At 34.2% G+C, this 21,931-nt stretch overlaps 1 protein-coding gene across 11 annotated transcripts in view; it reads right to left on the reverse strand.

Moving 5' to 3' along the window:
- Nucleotides 1-21,931, reverse strand: part of LOC118205983 (cullin-5-like) — a 170,684-nt gene that overhangs the window by 51,912 nt on the left and 96,841 nt on the right. For all 11 annotated transcript variants that reach the window (XM_085823827.1, XM_085823830.1, XM_085823829.1 and 8 more), the window contains 5 exons: nucleotides 20,316-20,380; nucleotides 20,036-20,162; nucleotides 18,003-18,188; nucleotides 6,265-6,358; nucleotides 4,536-4,666 (listed from right to left, as the gene is read on the reverse strand). In XM_085823827.1, coding sequence (XP_085679953.1) covers nucleotides 4,536-4,666; nucleotides 6,265-6,358; nucleotides 18,003-18,188; nucleotides 20,036-20,162; nucleotides 20,316-20,380 — 603 coding nt within the window. The remainder of the gene's footprint in view (nucleotides 1-4,535; nucleotides 4,667-6,264; nucleotides 6,359-18,002; nucleotides 18,189-20,035; nucleotides 20,163-20,315; nucleotides 20,381-21,931) is intronic.

The raw sequence follows: 21,931 nt of genomic DNA on the forward strand, positions 1-21,931 counted from the left end.
TCTCCCCCCCCCCCCCCCCGTCCGTCAAAAGGAGAGGCCTTGGTGAGAAAAGCATTAGTACAGGAGTAAAGCAAAAGTATGAGAAAAGACATGAAAACATCCAGGACATAGCGTACAAGCTTTAACTATGGCCTATCATAGTTTATGACTTTCTCATATAAAATTTGGACTTTATAGCATATGAAATTTTGAACATTAAAACTATGAGTTATAAATACATATACAATATATGACTAATTTTAAAACTATAACATAATAAATATGGAATACTGATAAATAAATAAGTTATAATTACAAAAGTCCTCAATTTTGTTAAAATGTCCATTTTGTTTTTTGAAAGTCCTTTTCATAAAAAGAGTTCGAATAGAATGAAAATATCTGGTAAAACCTCTCAATGCCAGATAGTCCACAAATATGATGCATTTTTTTCGCTGAGTATGTTTTCATAATAGTAAGCTTTGATTAGAAAATATTTTACATTTTTTAAATTTTTATATTTTAAAATGCCTTTGTTGAAAAAAAAATTAAATAATATGAAAATTGGCATCTTAATTTGTAATATAATAGAAATATTTTCATCAACAAAAATTTGAAAGAATTTTATTTGAACATTTAGTTTGTGAAAAAATTTGAACTTTTACCATGTGGAACTTTCAAGAACTTTACAAAATTTCATTGGACATTCTTATCTCAGAACACTAAAAAATGTGAATTTGTTTTAAAAGAGTACAGCGTCTAAAATTATTATTGAATTCAAAATTTTATGACATTCAGTGAAATGTCAAAATTGATTCAAAATATCGGTCAAAGTTTTATGGCAATAATTTTTTGTTTAAAAAAAGTAAATATGTTTTATATTTTCACAATTATAACTACATTTTGCTGCTCTAATGCTTTTTCTTCCACTCTGCTCACACAACTCTTTTCTTTTGAAGGGGGGGGGATATGTAAGACATAACAAAATATGATAGCTGTTTCAAAAAAATAATTGACAACCTCAAAATTAACATTCTAAATTTGGTAATCTGCCCCTAAATTCATCTCTTCTCACAGGTTCCAGACTTTTCTATCTTATGTAACGTTTTAATGCAGATGCCTCTTGTCCAATCAAATTAATTCTAAACCAAAACTGTGAACTGAAACTTTCCCACTCCCAGCCTTCTTCCTATGAAAGTACTATAACTTTTCCCTTTTCCGCGTTAGCTCTCCTGCTGGTAAGACGCTTTTCATCCATGCTGCTGCCGCTTACTTGCTTAAGATGATGTCGTACTTCAAAATGGGAGTTATTCTATTCAAATATTATTAAGAAATATCTTGTCTGAAAAAGGATTATTTGATATGCATGGAAAAAATAAAGATTGTGATTTTTCAAGATATGTTGTGCTAAATTGCATCATCATGCTTTCCACTCTGCCACCTACAAGCCACTGCAGTCTTCTCGGTCATCTACGCAGTATTGTAAGCTGTAGAGAGTTCCACTGCTTTCATCGACGCTTTTGAAATCATTACATATTTACATATATATATATATATAAAACATATACACATGGGATATAGCTTATTTTTTAATATAAAAGTAATAGATGCTCCAGAAAAAAATTGATGGCGTAGCAAATTATTTATATTAATTATTTATTATGAAATGGAAAAACTGGCATTAGTTATTTCTAAGGAACAGTATAGCTTTAGCAAGATCTTCTTTGTTGGAGGACTGTAGATCCGATTTGATAAACTTCAGAGCTGAGAAGAGTCTTTCGACATGAGTAGGAGAAAGAGCTGTTACTATTAGAGATACTTTTCAGGATAGATTTTTATAAGTGTTTTGCAAAAGCAATTATATTTCTCTATTTCTTCAAAGGCTGTGTAGAAATCTTGTTTGTATTTTTTCATTTTTATATCTAAAGGTTCTCGGTTTCTTTATTTTCATTCGCTTTGCCTTAGCCTTTACAATATTATCCAAAAATATCTCTCAATATCTTATTCATCATTGAAAGAGGATGATAGAGACTCAGTTGCAATGTCTGCAGTTTGACTGTCCTGATTTGAATACTCCAATTGTTCTGAAAATAATTTCATTCTTATTGAAAGTTCATAGATGACTTTCTTTGCCTTCTTAATTTGTCATCATCCAACAAAATTCGTGTTTTGGATCTACATAAATTGAATCCAGGAAGATCTTATTGTCTAGCAAACTAGTTTCTCATTTCTTCATTAATGAAATGATTCCTTCTGCAATAAACCCTCAATTTCAGAAAGAAAAAAACACCACATTCTTCCATTCTCGCCTCCTAAATTTTTCATATTGCAGTATTTTTTTTTTTTTTTTTTTTTTTTTTTTTTTTGTGGCTCTATACGGTGTAGAAAGAAGAGTTTCCAATTCTGGAAAGATCATTCCAGTCTTTCTGATAATGAAACATTAGGGTTATCTACATCTTCTAAAAAAGTTCTTAATTCTAACAACCCCTACATCATCAAATATGTACTTCCTCATTGCGCTGCTTGATCAATAATTGGTCCTTTTCTTGCTCGCTTCCTGAGAATGGCATCAATTTTGGGAGTTCTTGCTGTTACTGCTGCTTACTTAAATTTACCAGTGAGATTTGTAACTAAATGAATCAGTTTAATCACTAATGGCAAATATATCACATCCATCTTCCTTATATTTTTTATTAATATGCCAATAGAATAGAAAATAACTATTTATTAATGTAAATAAAAATAATAACTCAGTTTGTCATTAATGTTTCTTTTTAATTCACTTTAATTTTATTTCAAATTAAAACTGTCCAACAAAAACTGGAGTCGGAGTCGACCTGTTTTTAGCAACTCCAGCTCTGACTTCTTATACCTCCAAATCTGCCCAACTCCGATTCCGACTCCATGACTCAGATTCCACAGCCCTGGTGAACACCCATTTTTGGATCTACAAAATTGTACACATCGTTCACAGTAGAGGGACTGTAACCAGTTTCTTCAAGTTGCTCCGTTTTATGTCCCTTCCAGCAGTCTGAGTAGATCATTGATCCAACTTGCACATGTTTAACAATTTTCTCCATAAGTACACTTGCATCTCTATTCAAGATCTGGATGAGAAGCACTCAACATCTTCCCAGCATAATCCTCTAAAAATCAGCTGTTGCAGAAGTAGTCAGCCATAGTTGTTCTTATGTCAGACAAACAAAATTTCATCGATTTTAACTGTTTTATTGGGACTGCCTATTCCTCAATGAATCTTTGCATCAGATGCAGAGGAACGCATTTCTGCAATATAGTTATCTCTCAATATCTGTAACATTTTCACACATATTAAGCTGTTTGTCACATCATTTTATTGATGTCAACTCCTCTGCTCAATACATAAATCTAACAGCAAAGATGAATGATATTCTTGAACCACTGAACCAATTTCTAACACGGACAACCTTCTTTCTAATATGATTTTTAATACTGCACCTCATTTTGTCATTAACATATAGTTTCATATTGTGGCCATTTTCGCATACTCGCTTGCCCAATAAAAGACCTCTTATTTGAAAAAATGTTATTGCATCCATCTCTTTATTCGGCAAATCAAAGACTGTTAATTGCATATTACAGGTGACAGATGAATGCAGGGCTGGATACTCGGACGGCTTTGTATGACAAATCAGGTGTTGTCCGGTACCCACACCTATCTAGAGCAACACAACCCTCGCAGCATCCCGCCAGGGCTGCTTTGGAAATTTAATAATGAAGAATATGAGATTTTGACGTGGCCAGACAAGGGTGTTTGCATATATGCTTCAACATTCAATAAATAAAAATTACATACATAGGTACATTGGATACACATATACATCAGCTTAAGTGGTAAATGAGTTAGGCGACAATAAACACGTATACATTAAAAGAAATGATACACTGATAATGTTACTTGCACATTAATGCCGGAGATAACAGATAATGATTACACGTAATTGTGTATTGTCCTGCATGACTATACATAAACTACTAGAAATGAAATACATAAACACTTATACATTAATAGCAATGATATTCTGACAATGACACATATATTAATACAAATGATACACTTAAACACTTACACATTAATAGAAATGAAATACTGATAATGGCACTTGTACATTATACGACAGATAAAGAATAATGGTTACACGTAATCGTGTATCATCCTATGTGGCTATACAACTGCATATTTACAAATATTTGAAACCTTTAACAAAAATGAAACACAATACTAATATAAGAACATGAGGCGAGAGCAAAAAAGTAACATGTAGTGCAGCATAAGAATACATGGGGAGATTTAGGCAAGATATCTTGATTAGAGACTCAATTTGGGGCTCTCTAACAACAAGAAAGTACTGAATTAACTAATCTAAAATGAAACTGTGGAAAAGAATTTCACACATTAAGTTTCTAGGTCATCTAGCAATTAACTCAAGATTTAAATTATAAATCAGATTTCATTTTAAATAACTTATAAACAGGATTCAAAAATGATATATTATGTAAATACACGATAATGCATGTACCTGAGTAATAATATCTGCAGAAGCCATCAAGTCAGCTAAACTTTCACTAACAATGTGTTGTTCTAAGTATTTTAACATAGGGTTAATACCATCTGGAACTCTATCCATCAATTTGAAAACCAACTGCAGCTCTAAAACACCATTTTTACAGATTAAAATATAGAATAAGCAATCAAATGCAAAGAATACAAAATAAATTTTGTCACAAAGAAATGTATGCACCCAGAAGGAAATGAACTACTATCATAAAACGTAACATGTCTGTACTGTATGAAGAGATAAACATGTGATTACAAATTCAGAACAAAAGATCATTTGATTGGCATGAAAAAGGCTACAAATCAGTAGAGCACCTCTAGCAGCTATACAAGCCAAAACACGGCATGGACTCAAATCAAGTAGGTTACCTATGATACATGTGGAAGATCATGGCATAATCTTTGAAAGTGGGCAGTTTAATCACCAATATCTTAGGACGGCTGCAGTTGCCTTTCAAGCATATCTCAAATGTGATCTGTTGGTGAGAGGTCTGGTGATCTGGCAGGACATGGGAGTATGTCATATCCATGAAGGCATTGTTGGGAGAATCACACAGTATATAGATGAATGTTGTCTTGCTGATATTGCCTTGAAGGACAACTAGAGGTGATTGTGTGTCCCAGCAAATCACTCCCCATATTGTAACACCTTGTGTAATAGCCATATGCTGCTTGACAACAAATCATGGATCAGACCACTGGTCTGGCCGCCTCCACACGTATGTGCATTGATCATCAACACCGAGACTGAATCGAGATTTATCGCTGAAGATCACATGCCTCCAGTCAGTCACACTCCAGCTTGCCTGAGTTCAGCCAAAAATCCAACTGACACTGTCTATAATGTGGGGTCAGCGATAGGCATCTTAATGGACATCGGCAGCATATACCAGCATTGGCCAGTCATCTCTGAATGGTTTTTCTTGATACCACTGGATGCCTGAAAGGTCGTAAATGGCATCGAATCGTTAGTAGTGACGTTGTTGGTGCGGAAGTGGCCACTCTTATGAGTGCACGATCCTCACATTCATTCGTGTACCTGGAATGTCCTGACTCTATCTATCCCTTCTGTTATTCATAGTCCTCAACACTGAGCAACTACCATATCGCTCTGCCCGAGATGGTGGCCAATATGCATGTTTGACCAACCTGCTTCTCTGAGGCCTACTATACGCCCCTTCTCAAAGTAAGACAACTATTTGTACTGCTGTCGGTTACATCTCAGAGGCATCTATAGTCACAATACCATCAATCCAAGTTTAGAGATTCGTTCAAATAGCCCTATGGCACAAGTAGTCATGCTTCAAAACTCTTCCAACTGTACACCTCATATGCCCACAGCACACTTACCCATGTCTCATTGCCGTTGAAATTTAAATCATTTGTATATCTCTTGACCACATTCCTGCCAAGTTTCATGCCTATGGCTCAATTTCTTCTGAGTGCATATATATATATATATTTTTTTGTGATTGACTGTATATCTCAACATTTTTGTTCTATAAAGTTAAAGATTAAACAATTCTACTTTGACAAATAAATAAAAGTTGACACAAAGTAATAAAAAATTAAGTAATTTATTTATTTACTGCTAAAAATATATTTACAACAAACTTAAATTATTAGCCAGACCCATCTACTAGAAATTAAAATACTTATTCTATGCAGTGAGTTTATCGAAGTAGACTTACTTTCTATTTCATTATTCTTGACCATTGGTAGACATTCTGCTAAAATATTTTCATTAAATGCTGTCACAAGCACACTTACACATGATTCAGTCAACTATTAATAAAGAAAATATTATTAACTAAGAGCTCAGATAAAACTTAATTATATGCAGCTTATGCACAGCTAAAAATAATTGAAGAAACTATTTAGTTTGCATATCACAGTTATTGAAACAAAACAATCAAGATATTTTTTTATTTTTTCTATTTAAAAAATTCTCTATAGAAAGATACATATGCTAACTTGAAATTTCGGGTGAAAAGATATTTATTTATAAAAATCCAAGTACATTCCTAAATAAAAACTAATTGAACAGATCTCAGTTAACATTGATGACTCTTGATCATCATTAATTAAATATTAAATATGTCACTTATCTCTTTTAACTGTGATCTTGCTTTTAAAGAATTGTCAATAAAATATTTTTAAAGTATATACAGTACAAATTCTGAGATATGGACTTAAGCAATTCTGGATTTTGGAAAGTTTCTGGATTTCAGATCATCAGTTTATACAGTCAAAAGTCTTTAATCCGGACTCGTTGGGACTTCGGCGATTCCAGATTATACAGTTTTTCCGGATTATAGATCATCAGTTTAAATCTGGTAAGATGACGTGCAGAAATTCTAAAATTAAAAATTTGAAACCGTAATTTAAGAAATAAAGAACAATTATGATCTAAATGGTATCAAAATTTACCAAAAAAAAAAAAGGTTAATATTTATTTGTTTACTTTATTAAACATTTCTTTCAATGCACGCATGCGTAAAGCATACATTACGCATAGTCGAAATTAGAAAATTGCAACCAGAAAACTATTTGATGTGTGTTCGTGATATTTATAATGAAGAGGAATTTTTTTAAATCATATCAAAGACAGAGTACATTGAGATGAAATACTACATTTAGTAATGAACTATAAGCCGAATAAAATAAAAATATCTGCCCTGAAGATAAGAATAGTGCTGACAGATCAACTTCCAGTTCATTGTGCACCGCGTCCCCCCCCCTCAGAGCCACGTGAAATTGATAAACAGATTTTGGAATGGTTAGAGAAACAAAGGATATGCATTTATCCATTTTTTGCAGCAATTCCACTTTTTGTTTGATGGACATCGAAACATGCTTTCACTTTGTAGATCCTTTGGCAGTATCCAGCATCGGAAGTTCTATTTGACATAATCGAAAGTTCAAGCTTACTTTTATAAAATTGCTCTAATAGTCTACAAAAAATAATAAGCTGAATCCAATTCGAAGATTAAGGAATAATGCAATCTGCAACATTAACTGAAATAGATAATTTTAGCTTAGCTTATACCATCCGTTATACATTAAACATGCATGCGTAAACATACTATGCGCATGCGTACACACATATGCACATGTATAAAGGTATTACGCGAATGCGTTAACGCATATGCGCATGTGTGAACGCATTTTGCGTTGACGCATGCGCAGAAAGTTTTTAACTTTGAGGTCCGGATTATAGATCATTGCGGTTTATGGGCATCCCGATTAACGGGCATCCCGATTAACGACTTTTGACTGTATCTAGTACGATGACATGTAGGCATAGTAATATTGCTGCTTTGCTCATTGTTTAGCTCAAACAGTAAAATGGCAACCCCCCAACCAACCAAGGGACAAAAGTCTGTTTGTGTCCAACATCAATACAACATCAATTATTGTCACTGGCCACGCGATGTGACTCCCTAGCTAGCAAATGTTAGATAGTAATGTGCAGAAATCTCAATTAATCACATTTATGGCACATGTGCTTTCTTTTCTTCAGCATTATAGTTTCCGTTCCTACACTTCATAAGGACTTTTTTTTAATTAATTTATTTTATTTACTTATATTTGTTAATTTATTTTGTGTTGATAGTCAGGAGATGCAATTATTAGATCATTCCCAATATCGAATTTTCGGATTTTGTACTGTACTTCAGTTTTAGTCTTTGTTTATGGAAATAACTAACTTAAAATATATATTTTATTAGAATTCATTAGAAAAAATTTGGCACTTTCTGATTATCCACATCTTTACAAAAATTTGCAAAATTATTTGTGGCTTTGAGAATGGACAAAAAATTTTTGTTTGGCATCTTTACAGATTTTAGGTACTGTATTGCTCACAAATAATAATAAAAAGGACACTTTCTAAGAAGCAAGGAATTTTACAAGAAAAAAAAAAAAAAACAATCTATACAGCCAAAATTTACATCTTTAACAGCCAGTACAAGTGAAACAGTTAAATATATAGCATATAAATCCATATGCAACTACCATTTGTATGCAAATGCATTAGTTGGCTGTTGGCTGCATGTATACTTGAAAATATGGCTAAAACATGGCAATTTTATGACATGCTGATATTGGAGAGGTCCAGATAATCAGAAAATACCAAAAATTTATCCGCCTGTGATTCTGTAATAGATTTATAGTAGTTTATAAGTTTTCCTCGCCTATTTTCTAAAACTGCAGAATATGATCTTTTTCGGAATCGAAGAAACAAATTTTTAAATAAGGTAGAAAAATTTGGTAAGAGTCCTTACCAGCCCAGCATTGTATTCACGAACATATTTATGGTCCAATTTCGATGTGCTTCTTCGGAGAACAATTTTGTCGGATTTGGTTCGGTGAAGGAAGACCGTGGTCAAGAGCATGTCCCTTGCATAACTGAACACATATTCCTCTTGCGATGTTAAATTCATCATTGTTGTCGTGGTTCGATTCTCAGCAAAGGCATTGCATATTTTTCATCGTGCATAAACAACCTCTTTTAACCAAGACGGGGCAGCCAGCTTGGCTAAACCCCCACCCGTCTCCCTGTGGAGGCTTGATCCCAACGTTCTTGAAGGAGACCACATGAGGAACGACGAGCAGCCAGTTGTTTTCAGGGGACAACATTTGCATAATGCAGTTTCAAACCCTCCAAATGAATTCTGAAGAGAATTTTTCGTGCACCCCCAATTCGACTTTTGTTCTCCCCTTCTGAGATCTCTCCAATATTCTTTAGACTTAAATCCTGTGGAACATGCATGGAGTGAGTTGTAAAAAAGAATGTGGAAATATGACAACAATAATTATTAACAAGCAAAGCAGGAAGGGTGTACTGAACCCTGGTATTGATTAGTTGTCGCTCCAGACCTGCGATGTTTTCGGTGGGCTTCTGCAGACGGGATTTTAGTTGAAGCCTGCTGTAGTCTTTGGTTTTTCGCTAAGTAACTGGATGAAAAAGAGATAAAAATCTTTGTAATTGTGCAGTGCCCTCGCCAGGATTCGAACACTGTTTCGTGGTGTCTGTACAAAGCCTGCGTAAGCATTTTTTTCCCCCTCTCTCTCTCTCTTTCGCCCCCCAAGAGCAGTGTCAACACTCTACGTGGGGGATATCTGTACTTAACCCTTTCACTGTCCTCTCCTGTCAGCGAAGATTTCCCCTGAATTACGGAGAAGAAAATAGAATTCGAAAGTGTGCTTTCTTGCTTCACGAGTGTGGAAGGGGCATTTTTTGAACATTTTGTCTCTGTTCAATGAGAAGAGAGTACCAAAGGGGCTTTGTAATTCTGTCTCAGATTGCCAGTTTGATAGTCTTTGAGAGGAGCGTAAAGCATTCCTTCCCCCCTCCAGTGGAAGAATCTTTTCCCAGTGCATGGAAAAAGAAGCAAATGAGGTCTCTGAGAAAGTAGTTTCCCACTTAAAAAAAAAAAAAAAAAAAAAAAATCAGAAAAGTGTAAACTGAATTTTACAGAGAGAACTCCGGTGCGTTTCGCATGGGCATTCTTTCTATAAATCTATACGGGTTTTTCTTACGGGTACCAGTAATTTTGAGGCTAACTGAGAAATTTTAAGTGCAGGCACAGTGGACGTCAAGCAGCCGAAATACACACTTCTGCGCCATTGCTCTGCTACGTCACAGAAAAAGGACGTGGTGGCCATTTTACTTTACAGACACCCGACAGGCTTTGAGGCGAGGAAGATAAGAAAATCGGCTTACGCTAGATTTCGCGCGCTGTTTAAATGTACCCTACCCCACTTTTCGAATTTTTGACCCCGGCGCAAGCGACCGCAATGCGAGAAACATGCGAGATTCTTCTTCCATATGAATATAGAGAGAGAGAGAAATATGCGAACTTCTTTTTCCATTTTCTTCTCTCAGCCCCGACATAGGCCCCTCTACTCGTTTAAAGCTATGTTTTCGACACACATGATCATGTCTTCCAGTTAGATGAGAAAGTGGAAGGAAAAATCACTCCCAGGGTGAGAAAAGACTCGAACTATGCACAGCGCTTCTTCTTTCTAGGCTCTACTAAGTTGTTTCCAAGAGCGCTTCTTCTGCTCATTTCCTCCCGCCTTCTTTAGCATGCCCAAATATGTATTTCCTTATCCCTTCCAGCATGCATTTTTTCCAGGAAAGGTTGCTGTAAGTGGTAATTCTTGTTTTATATTAACTTTATTTCTATTCCTCTCCCTTTGCGTATAGCCCTCGAGCATTTTTTCTTTGATCTGTAAAAGATACGAGACTTACGTGTTTCCTTTTTTTTATTGCAAAACGAACCTTACTTTAGACATACGATGAATTCTTTTGGAGGAAGAGTGCTTTTTCCATCCTTTGCAGCCAACCCAATTCTTCTTCTGGGGTTCTTTCTCCCGTCTGAATGTCACCTTTGCCCTCTGTGGAAGACTTTCTAAGGGAAACTGCATTTTATCTAAACTTTCTTAATACACTGAAGGAGGAGAAGAAAATTATTGGTCACTGTTCTTCGCAACGAATCCTTCTTTTTTATCTCCCAGGGAAGGTGCTCCATCAGTGCGCTAGGAAAGCGGGAGAAATACCTTATACTCCCCCTTTTGAACAAGCCCCCGCAAGCGTTCGGAAAAAAGAGGAGGAAAAAAACCAAAGAGTCAGGAAGGGTGCTGTAAAAGAAAGAATAAAAACGGCATGAAATTGTTGACCTCCCGCTGAAGAAAATAATATTGAACTGAGGCCATACACATAGTAGAGAAGACAGGAAGAAGTTGGTTTTTTGGACTTACTGTACAGCCTCATTAATCAAAACTTTTCTCTCTCTCTCGCACTCTCTTTCTCTCTCCTTTTTATTTCAAATATTTAAGTAAGTCTCAAATGTCATCTCTAAACTCGAAATGTTTTTCATTAGTAAGTATGCTGGGGTGAACTTAGTTACAAAAACAGGGCTGGTGTAAGACTGAGAGGTTAACGAGAGTGTTTGAGAGAGGAAGACGACGAGAAACAGAAGGGTGAAAGAACATGTCATGAAGATTACATGCTAATGCCTGTTTTAGCTGGGCTCGAACCCGACTACATCTTTTTCGGTGATGAATTCATTTTCGAGGTTTCCAATGCCAGCGTTTCGCCTTAGAAAGTCTTCCACGAAGGCATTTTGCCCCTAATAAATACTGCTACAAGACAAATATAAGACAGAGCAGACTTACAGTGAAAGCCCCCGCAAGCGGTCCGCTGCCCATCGGAGAAGGCGTTCTCGTCATGTAACATTGGGGTTCCGGGTAAACAGTCTAAACTTGAAAACAGAATCAAAATTTAAATTATATGATACTTGTATATTAACCCATTACTCTGCAATACCAAAAGCTTCAATCTATTGCATCTTTGAACAATGAAATATATTTTCAACATCAGCAGATTGACGGAACTGGTTTTCTGATTCCCATGGATACTGTTTAGCAATCACATTCCAAAATTTATTAGATTGTTATTCTCTGCGGCTTTTTTCTATCTCTGTGCGATTTCTGTTGAATAAGGCAAGTGACTTATCTCAATCCATTTCCCAGTTCTTATTCTAACACTTTGCTGGCTCTCGCTGAAATTTTATTTCCAGTATATGGCTTCTGTCATGAATAATTTCCTACACACAAATTTTTGGCAAAACAGCATACTGCTTAAATTAATAGATTATTTCTAATACATTTCTCAGCAAATCTAGTGAAGACAAGATGAAAAATGCAAAAAAATTTAAATAAGGTGAATAAGCTCTGTCCCTTAAAACATTCCACAAGAAAAGATCCATTCCCCTCAAAAATGATGCAATGAAAATAAGTACTTGCTCTAATTGATCTAAAAGTTGAGACTGCAAATTAAAAAATTGGCAATCCTTCCTCTTCTCCCCCCCCCAAAAAAAAAAACTGAAGAGAGAAAGTAAAAGAAAAGAAAAGACAAAGGGAAAAAAAAAAAAAAAGAAGTCATTTTTTTTAGAAGAATCTGCAGCAGCTTCATGGTTTGATGGCCATCTACGAGAACCAGAGTCAGAGATAGTATTTTTGCTGAGTTCCAGCTAATACATAAGCACCAATTTCCTTTCAATAAAATTCTTATGAAGGTGACAGTATACTGAAATTTTCTTTCTACTTTCATATTTGCATCGCGAATTGAACTAACAGAAGTTGTTAAATATTTTCCTACACATTGTTTTTCCTACACTTTATTTTCATTACATTTTAAGTTCCAGCATTTTTTGATAGACAATCATTATATTACAGTCAAAAGTCGTTAATTCGGACACCCATAAATCAGAATGAAATATAATCCGGACCTCAAAGCTACAAACTTTCTGCGCATGCGTCGCGTTGACGCATGCGCATAGGCGTTTACGCGTTCGCGTTAAGATCTTTACGGCTGCGGATATGCGTGTGCGCATGCGCATAATACATTTACGCATGTGCGTTTAATGTATAATGGACAGTATAAACTAAGCTAAAATTATCTAATTCGGTTAATGTTGCAGATTGCGTTGTTCCTCAATCTTCGAATTGGATCCGGCTTATTATTTTTTGCAGACTGTTAGAGCAATTTTATAAAAGTAAGCTTGAACTTTCAATTATGTCAAATAGAATTTCCGATATATATTTACTAATATGTAAAGGATCTACAAAGCAAAAGTATGTTTCGAAATCCGAAATATGTTTATCAATTTCACGGCCGGAGGGGGGGACGCCGCTGCGCGCAATGAATTGGAAATTGATCTGTCAGCACTATCCTTATCTTCAGGGCAGATGTTTTTATTTTATTTGGCTTATAATTCCTTACTAAATGTAGTATTTCATCTCGGTGTACTCCGTCTTTGATATGATTTAAATCAAATTCCTCGTTATTATAAATATCATGAATACACATCAAGTAGTTTTCTGGTTGCAATTTTCTAATTTCAACTATGCGCGTGTTGAAAGAAATGTTTAATAAAGTAAACAAATAAATATTAAGCTTTTTCTTTTTGTAAATTTTGATACCCTTTAGATCATAATTGTTCTTTATTTCATAAATTACGGTTTCATATTTTTAATTTTGTAATTTCTGCATGCCATCTTACCAGATTTAAACTGATCCGGAAAAATCGATAATCCGGAATCACCGAAGTAATGACGAGTCCGGATTAATGACTTTTGACTGTATTTGTCTTAAACTCAGTTTCAAAATAAGCACTCGTGAATTTAAGCTGCAATGAAGAAACTACACTAAAATTTCTACAAAAATACAGTATTTTGGTGCAAAACCACTAAATTTTTGCTTTAAATCTGTTCTTAAAGCAATCACCACAAAATTTTTCACAGAACAAAAGAAATGAAAATTTGTTGTGTAAATAAGTTTCCCGATTTATTTTTTTAGGAGATAAATACCTAATTAGAACATAAAAGATGTGTGTACATAACTTTTTGAAATTTTAGATCAGCATTATTCTCTGTCTGTCAAAAATCATCAAATTGTGCGAAGAAGGCTACAAAAAATACCACTATTCCGCTTAAGAAGAAGAAATTATAGAAAGAGGAATTTGAAAAATCTTTTAGAATCATTTTTTATAAAATCTTTTTAGAATTTCTTGTTTTCAGTTGAAAACCTTCTACAGAAAACTATGAAATATACAGGGTACACTTAAGCCCGATACCACCCGTTTAACTGCCGAACGGCTGCAGATATATTCATAAAATTGTGTCTAGGCTATGTGCTACTTGATGAGATAGCTTACACCTGGTGCCTACTTGATGAGCTAGCTTACAGAGCCACCTGGTGAACAATGGCAGAGTTAGCCTCTCTATCTTAAAAGCAATACGAAATGGGGAGAAAAAGTGAACTACAAAATTGTAGAGCATTGTCGATACGAATATACACCTTATGAATATGAATGCTAAAGACAGAACACTGAAAACGCACATTTGTTTCTTCGCTATTTCCAAAACTGTGACGTCACAAAACTTGAACAAAAGGAGAAAAGATTATTTTTCGGATGAAAAACATGGCCATATCGTGGCACAGCGATGTCGCATGTAATTCACAGTCGAGTGGAGTCTGGTTCAAAACCCATGGGGTGCATCCTTATACTGATTGTCTTTACAAACAGAGATGATAACATACAGATCACGCACAATCGTGTCGCAAAACACATCAATTCAATGCAACTTGAGCTTGGTATGTGAATTTGTGCATTGCAAATAGTGTACGAAACGCCACGCCGTTTCACCTGAGCTATAAAAGAGATATGTCCTCATGCTTGTATGTTGAAGTTCATTATCATGGAGCAATTTTCAAAAAATGATTATTGAGAATCTACTTACATGAATGTGAGCACAAGGAATGATCAGCAATGCAGTTGCATCGGCAATGTTTTCTTGCAGGCCTGCATTCTTCATAAAAAACTATCCTACAGGTTGTGAAACGTTTAAAGGAGATAGGCTGCATGACTAGCTGACTTCGATCTGGCAGACCAGCAAAGGTAGGGCGGGAAGTGCAACTGGAAGATGTCTTATCATACGGCCTCACATATCCAAACAGTAGCACAAGAGAGATAAGTGAAAACTGTGGTCTTTCAAAAAGTTACTTTGGGAAAATCCTAAATGAATCAGGTGCTCATCCATACTGACCAACACCTATTCAGGCATTACTGGGGAATGCCTAGAGATGTTTCACATAATGCAACTTCGTCATGAACCTGATAAATGTCCAGCCAAAATTCTTGGCAGGTTTAGTGTGGATGGATGAGGCATGCTTTTCGCGAAATGAAATATACAATAGGCAGAACACCCATTACTGGGCACTAAAAAAATTCCATCATGTTCTGTCAACGTTTGACATCAAATACAGTTTTCAATTAATGTTTGGTGGGGACTTAGAACAGGCTAATTGGCTCAATATTTTACCATGATATGCTAATGGCCTCACAATAGTGAGAACTTCTGTAAGACATACCAGATTTTGCTGAGAACCTGCCGTTGCTTCAACTCCCGAATGGTTGGTTCACCCATGACGTCGAAAGTGAACCAGTACCTGATGGAGGAATCTGGAGAAAAAATAATCGGGTACAGGGGTTTCGAACAGTGCCCCCCCCCACGTTCACCTCAGACTCCAATGGAGTTTTTCCTGTGTGGATACCTCAAACAACAGGTGTGTGTGACCCTTCCACAAGCACTGCAACGACATATTACAGATGCTTGTGCAAAAGTGTCACCCGCTATGCTACAACATGCAACATGAAGTTCTAACAAGGTCCAGATGTGCATTTTAGGTGAAGTTTAAAACATCAAAAACAAAGATAGCTGGTGATAACTAGTTGTCTTTTTCTTTCTAAGATTGTTTCATGACGTCACAGTTTCGAAAACTGTGAATAAACAAATGCACATTTAAAACATTCTGTTCTTAATATTCATGTCCACGAGGTGTCTTTTTGTACTAAATCGATGATGCTTTAGAACTTTGTAATTCACTTTTTCTTCCTATCTCATACCGTTTTTGAGATAGATACGCTGTTTTCCACCAGGTGGTGCTGAAAATTATCTCACGTAATAGTGCATAGCCACTTTACTATACCTGGACACCACTGACTATAGCCGTAGCCGTTCAGAAGTTAAACGGGTGGTAGTGCACTTTAGTGGACACCCTGTATATTTTAATATTCCAAAATTCCAACTTTTATTTTTAAACCTGAAAATATTACTTTAAATGAATAACCTCAATAATTATCATTCTAAACATTTAAAGGTACTTCCTGATTACCCAAAACCCTACCGAAAATTCTCAAACTCATCGGTGACTAGATAGCAATAATGCATTAGTGAATTTGGAGAGAAATCTTTGTTTGGGTATCCTTATGTGGAGCACAAATGCTTCTCCACATTCTTGTTTTACATAGAAAAATTAATTTCTCAGAGGAAATTACACCAACTGATATTTGTGTTTGGAATACTACCAGTTTTCTTTATAGAATATCTTTGTTGTACATTCCACTGTCCAACAATACATAGAGCAAGTAATTATCGTAAATTAGATATAGGAATATTCAAACAAATTCTAACACTTTTCTATCAATTTTTCACTTCATATGTCTATAAAATTTGGTTACTTAAAAAGTACAACTTCAAAAAATATGAATTTTTGCATTCTTGGTTATTGGCCACACTACCATATTTCTGAAGAACTGCAATACTTTCTTTTTCATCAGCCCTAAAACATCTTATTTTCTTAATTTTTCAATGATGTAAGTACAATATTTAGCTTATGGAAACAGACGAAAATAATTACACAAACTTAGCTAATAAAAGCTGTTTAAATGTTATGTTTCAAAAGCACATTCAAAAAGCTGTGCCACTGAGGGATAAAAGATTTATACTAGCCCTTTATTCAAAATTATAATACCGTTGCATTTTTCTCTTCACGTATCTTTATATGGATTTGAGTGAATAAGATCACAGCACTTGATGAAAAATAGAAACACAATTTATTGGCCAGTATTATTCAAGACAGCTTCAAAATAATGCTTTTTACAGTCATCGAAGATCTACTACAAACATGCTGGAAGAATCAGCGACACAGCCTTCAGGTTATCTGGCTATAACAGTGGAGACAGCTTCACAGTAAAACACCAGAGTACAGCTCCTGATTCTGCTCGGTCGTTCTCGGTAGTCTACATACTCTCGAGACTCTCCACACTACAACTCGCGATGCACTCGACAATACACAAAAGCACAGCTCCCGACTCCTTGGTTCAGTGATTGCCGGAGCTCAACACACTCAAAGATCAAATTTGGCGATGTTCTAACTCAGAATTCCCAAAGAGGCTCTCTCGATGCACTCGACAACCAACTCAGCACTAGATTTGGAGACACTCGCTCAATGAATTGACTAGAACTCTGTGCGAACTGACTCTCCACATACCAGCAGAGTTTATATAGCTTTTGGCTTGTGTTCGAGAACATTCTGGGCTAAACCAGTAAGAATTTGTTTCAGGAGGTTCTCCATCTGTCTATGGCATATAGTCAATTTTGTCGCCAAATGTGGCAATCCTGTCTTCCCTTGCCTTTTTTTGGCAACCCTAAGACTACTTTGCAGAGCATCTATCTTACTGAGGCTGGGCATTTCGTACCAATACTTTGTAAAAAGTTTGAATAATTTTACATTCAAAGAAATACTCACATTTTATTGCACTTTTAACATTTCAAAAAGAAATAAAAAGATATTCCTTTGCCATGTTCTTAAGATACACTTATTAGTTTATCCAACTAGCAGATTTTCCCATTGCAAAAGAACAGGAAATTTGCTGCTTTTTGCAAATTCATATCAAAATTGCACCATTTAAAAAGATAAAATGAAGTAAAGATATTAATATTAATATTAATATATATATATACAATAATATATATTAAAATTAAGCCAGAAAACATTAAAGAAACTACTTACTGACTGTACAGAATGAGATTCAAGGTACTTAGCAGCCCGCTGCTCTTCCTCTGTCAACTTCTGCTCAGCATATTGCATATAGTTTTGAACACCATTTGCTTCTAAATACTGTGGAGCTTTAACCCTATAGAAAGCTTCTGTTGCATCAATGTACGCCTTTTCAAAATGATCTGAATACATCTGCAACTATGTACAAGAATAAGCACATGCTGTTAGTTCTAAATTGAAACTAAAATATTAAACATAAAATTTATTGATTTTATCTTCAAATACTAGATATAGTTATTTACATCTTCAGTACCTTCAAATAAGAAAAATCAAGGATAGGGAAATTTCACCTTCCTTAGCATGTGATTTCATGGTTGAATCCTGGCGACGGAATTGTTCTAATAAATACATAAATGCTCTACAAGTGGCACTTGTATTAAAATATAGTGAATGATAATTCATTACCACTTGGATTTTACATTTGAGTTTCCAACTTTTAAGTTGCCCTTTAGTGAGGGTAAAATGTAAAGGACTTTTCCCTTTCCTTACCATGTACCTTCATGGTTTAATGGGAAGCATGTCTGGCTGGAAGTAACTGGAAGGTTCAAAGTTTGAATTCCAGCAACAGCATTGCTCATTTTTCTTGTTTCTTGCTTAGATAAATATCTAATAGCTCTGCAAGATACCAATCAATTTCGAGGTGCAAGCAACAATAAAATAATTTAGGCTATAACTACAAGCAAGTGCGTGGTGGAACACCAGCATAAGTGGATGGAACAACAGAATATTACCACCAGGTTGTACAGGTATTTCCACTACATTAACTCTGTTTATGTAGATTTCTGCAGTTCTGCTCTAATTTTGAGGGAGGTCACCCTGGAAGATGGCCCGAGGGTCTGCCACCTCCTTTCCACAGCACTGACCACTCTAGAGAAGAGGCTATAACTACAATAGCAATTTTATCCTGGAGGAAGAAGACAAACTTTGTGGGGCAAGCAAAGAATAAGACGTGAAAGTTCACAAAATCCCTATATTAGCAGATTTACAGAAAATTTCATGATGGAAGATAATAATGTTTGGGGAAGGGAGAGAATCTGCTAGAATTGCAGCAGCAACGTTGTAACTAGTACATGACAAAATAAGCATTATTAGATTAAATTTACATTTATAAACCAATCAAATTCTATGAACACATTCAATAAGTTTATTTTTGATCAAGATTATGATCTGACTAGATTGTGTTTTTTAATATTATATCAGATATATGCAGTTTTTTTTTTTTTTCCCACTTAAGTAGAACACTTTAAAAAAGAAAAGAAAAAGCATCATTTGGCATCAAAATTGTTTATTGGCACTGATAGCAACAGAAGGCAACTTTATGTAACTTCAGCTGGTTAATTCAAAGTTTAATCTTGTAGTTTGGATCTTGGAGTCAGATTAGTTTGCAGTACACTTTTTGGATATTTTAAAAGAAAATGGCATAAAAATATAATGACATATTTAAATATTATGTAGTAATTATAACAAAATTAAAAAAATCATATATAAAATCTAAAATTTATGGATTTATTCGCATTTACAGAAAAATTTGATAGTTGTGAAGCCTCAGAAAATTCCTTAATGCTTGGATTTTTGATTATTTTGCACTGCATTTTTGCAAAATTCTAATGGAAAATTACACATAAAAAAAAAAAAGAAGAAGAAGAAAAAGAAGGAAATATTTTGAAATTTGCCAAAAAAACCTGACAGTTTTAAAATTTTAAAAATTCCTTAAAATTCGTGAAAATTTGTGTCATGATTAAGTTAATACCCTCATTAAAACCACAGCAAAAGCAACTTTTTTTCTCAACACTACTGTATGTAAGATAGTATAAATTGTCTTTACTGATACATAATTTCTTATAATCATGTCTATTACAACTATTACTTAATCTTACTACATGTGAATTTGCAAACTGACATCATACAAACTTCTTTTCAATCATTTTTAATAGTAAATGTCTATTCTATGTTTGAAATAGCAAGAAGAAAATACAAATACATACTACTTTCATTTGTTCCATTTCTTTTGATGTCAGTCTTCTCCTTGTACGTGCTTTCCTAAGCACAATCTCACAGTAATTCGAAAAATATTCAGGATAATGAGACTGTGAACGTGTTTTGCTGCCAGCCCTATACACAAGAAAACATTAATACTCAAAATCAGATCTGTAAGAATTTTTCAAAAATTACTAAAATTGCTTTAAAAGTTGCACTTTGATAGTTTATGTTACAGAGTAAAATAACCAATTTAAGAAATTTACATGAAAACAGAAATAATCTTACCCATTTTGTTTTGCAGTTATTCCTAAACTGAAAATGGATGAATCATTGATAACTTGCTTAAAGGCCTGTGAAGGAAAAATTAAAAATATTAAACAAACAGGGGAGCATTATAATTCAAAATCTGCCTGTTAATATCAAAAAGTAATAAATCTTTCTACTACAGCAAATAGAATAATGGAATTCAATAAGTATCTAATGCAATAATAAAAACCACAATTAAATGCATCACACAGTCCAGTAAATCAAGTCAGAAAGCTTAGAACTTTCTGACTAGGTTTATAAAGTGAGACATACAAATTTTAAATTAAAAAGAAAAAGATTATGACACAATATTTATATAAACACATAAGAATAATAGTAAATTATCAAATTCAATTAAGTTTGCTCTAAAAAGATTGTTTTCTTCTTCCACTATAGAACAGAATTCTATTGTAACATGTGAAAGTTCTGAGTTTATATTCTTTTGCTATTTTATTCACTTTAGCTAATATCAAAAACCAATTTTGAATTTGATTTGAAAATCAAAGTTATTAACATTTCTAATAAAGTCAAACTCAAAATTTAAACACACAATTCCCCCCCCTTTCAGAGTAAAGTTTTATAGATAATTCCACAGTTAAAGGTGAGTATCTTTTATCTAAGCATTAATTCCTTTCTGTCATGTAATTCAATTAACTTGATTGAATGAGTTTAGATTCTTACTTAAATTCAGTTGTCTTATTAAATTAGTTTTGTTTGCCACTGAATTTCATATGCATATATACACATGGCTTTAAATATTTGTTAAGCTAGAAGAATTTTGTTTTTAAATAAATAAATGATTTAAAAAAAAAAAGCAAAGTCAATCTTTCAGTTTTATAAACTGTATATGTACTTGTTATATGCCTTAAAATGAAAAATAATTTTTGCAAACAAAGTTATATAATAATTTTAATCTTCAAAATATGGGGAAGGGGGAAAAATTTTTTTCCATGCTCTCAAAAAATTCAATTTTCTAGACATTGTTGCTTATTAATATCAGACAGATGAAAAATTACCTTAGCTATCAGTTATCAAGCTCAAGATGTTTGCCTAAAACATCATAATAGAAGTACCTAGATATGAGACAGATGGGAAATTTCTCATCTGCCACTTAAATTGAATGTACCTTGAGCATCTCATCACTACTTCAAAGAAAATAAAATTTAAGTGATTTTTATGAATTCTGTTGACTGTTTCTTAAGAACGAAGAATAGTTTCTTATCTTTCATTTTCCGTAGATTTTAGGTAAAGTTCTGTCCAGTTAAAGACTGCTATGAATCATAACTGCCAATGACAGCCATTGAGATTTAGAAATAGTTGCATGTACACTTTGCTCTCTTTCCATAAAATTCTGACTTTTGGATTTCAGCAATTTTAATTCTGCTTGCAATAATTTATGTTAAATAAGTATTATTGCTACTAATCGGAATTTTTAACTTGACAAATTTTTTTAATAATTTCAACTAATTTAAGCATAGCACCAGAAACTAATACAGTACAAAGTCTGAAATCCCGACGTCCATTATCCGGAATGATCTAAAATCCAGACCTCAAAAGCCACAAAAACTTTTTTGGGGGGGTATATTTTTTTTTAC

The sequence above is a fragment of the Stegodyphus dumicola genome, chromosome 9 (assembly GCF_044657685.1).
Source record: "Stegodyphus dumicola isolate Sdum_Otavi_A_Nest chromosome 9, ASM4465768v1".
In the NCBI taxonomy this organism is placed as follows: Eukaryota; Metazoa; Arthropoda; class Arachnida; order Araneae; family Eresidae; genus Stegodyphus; species Stegodyphus dumicola.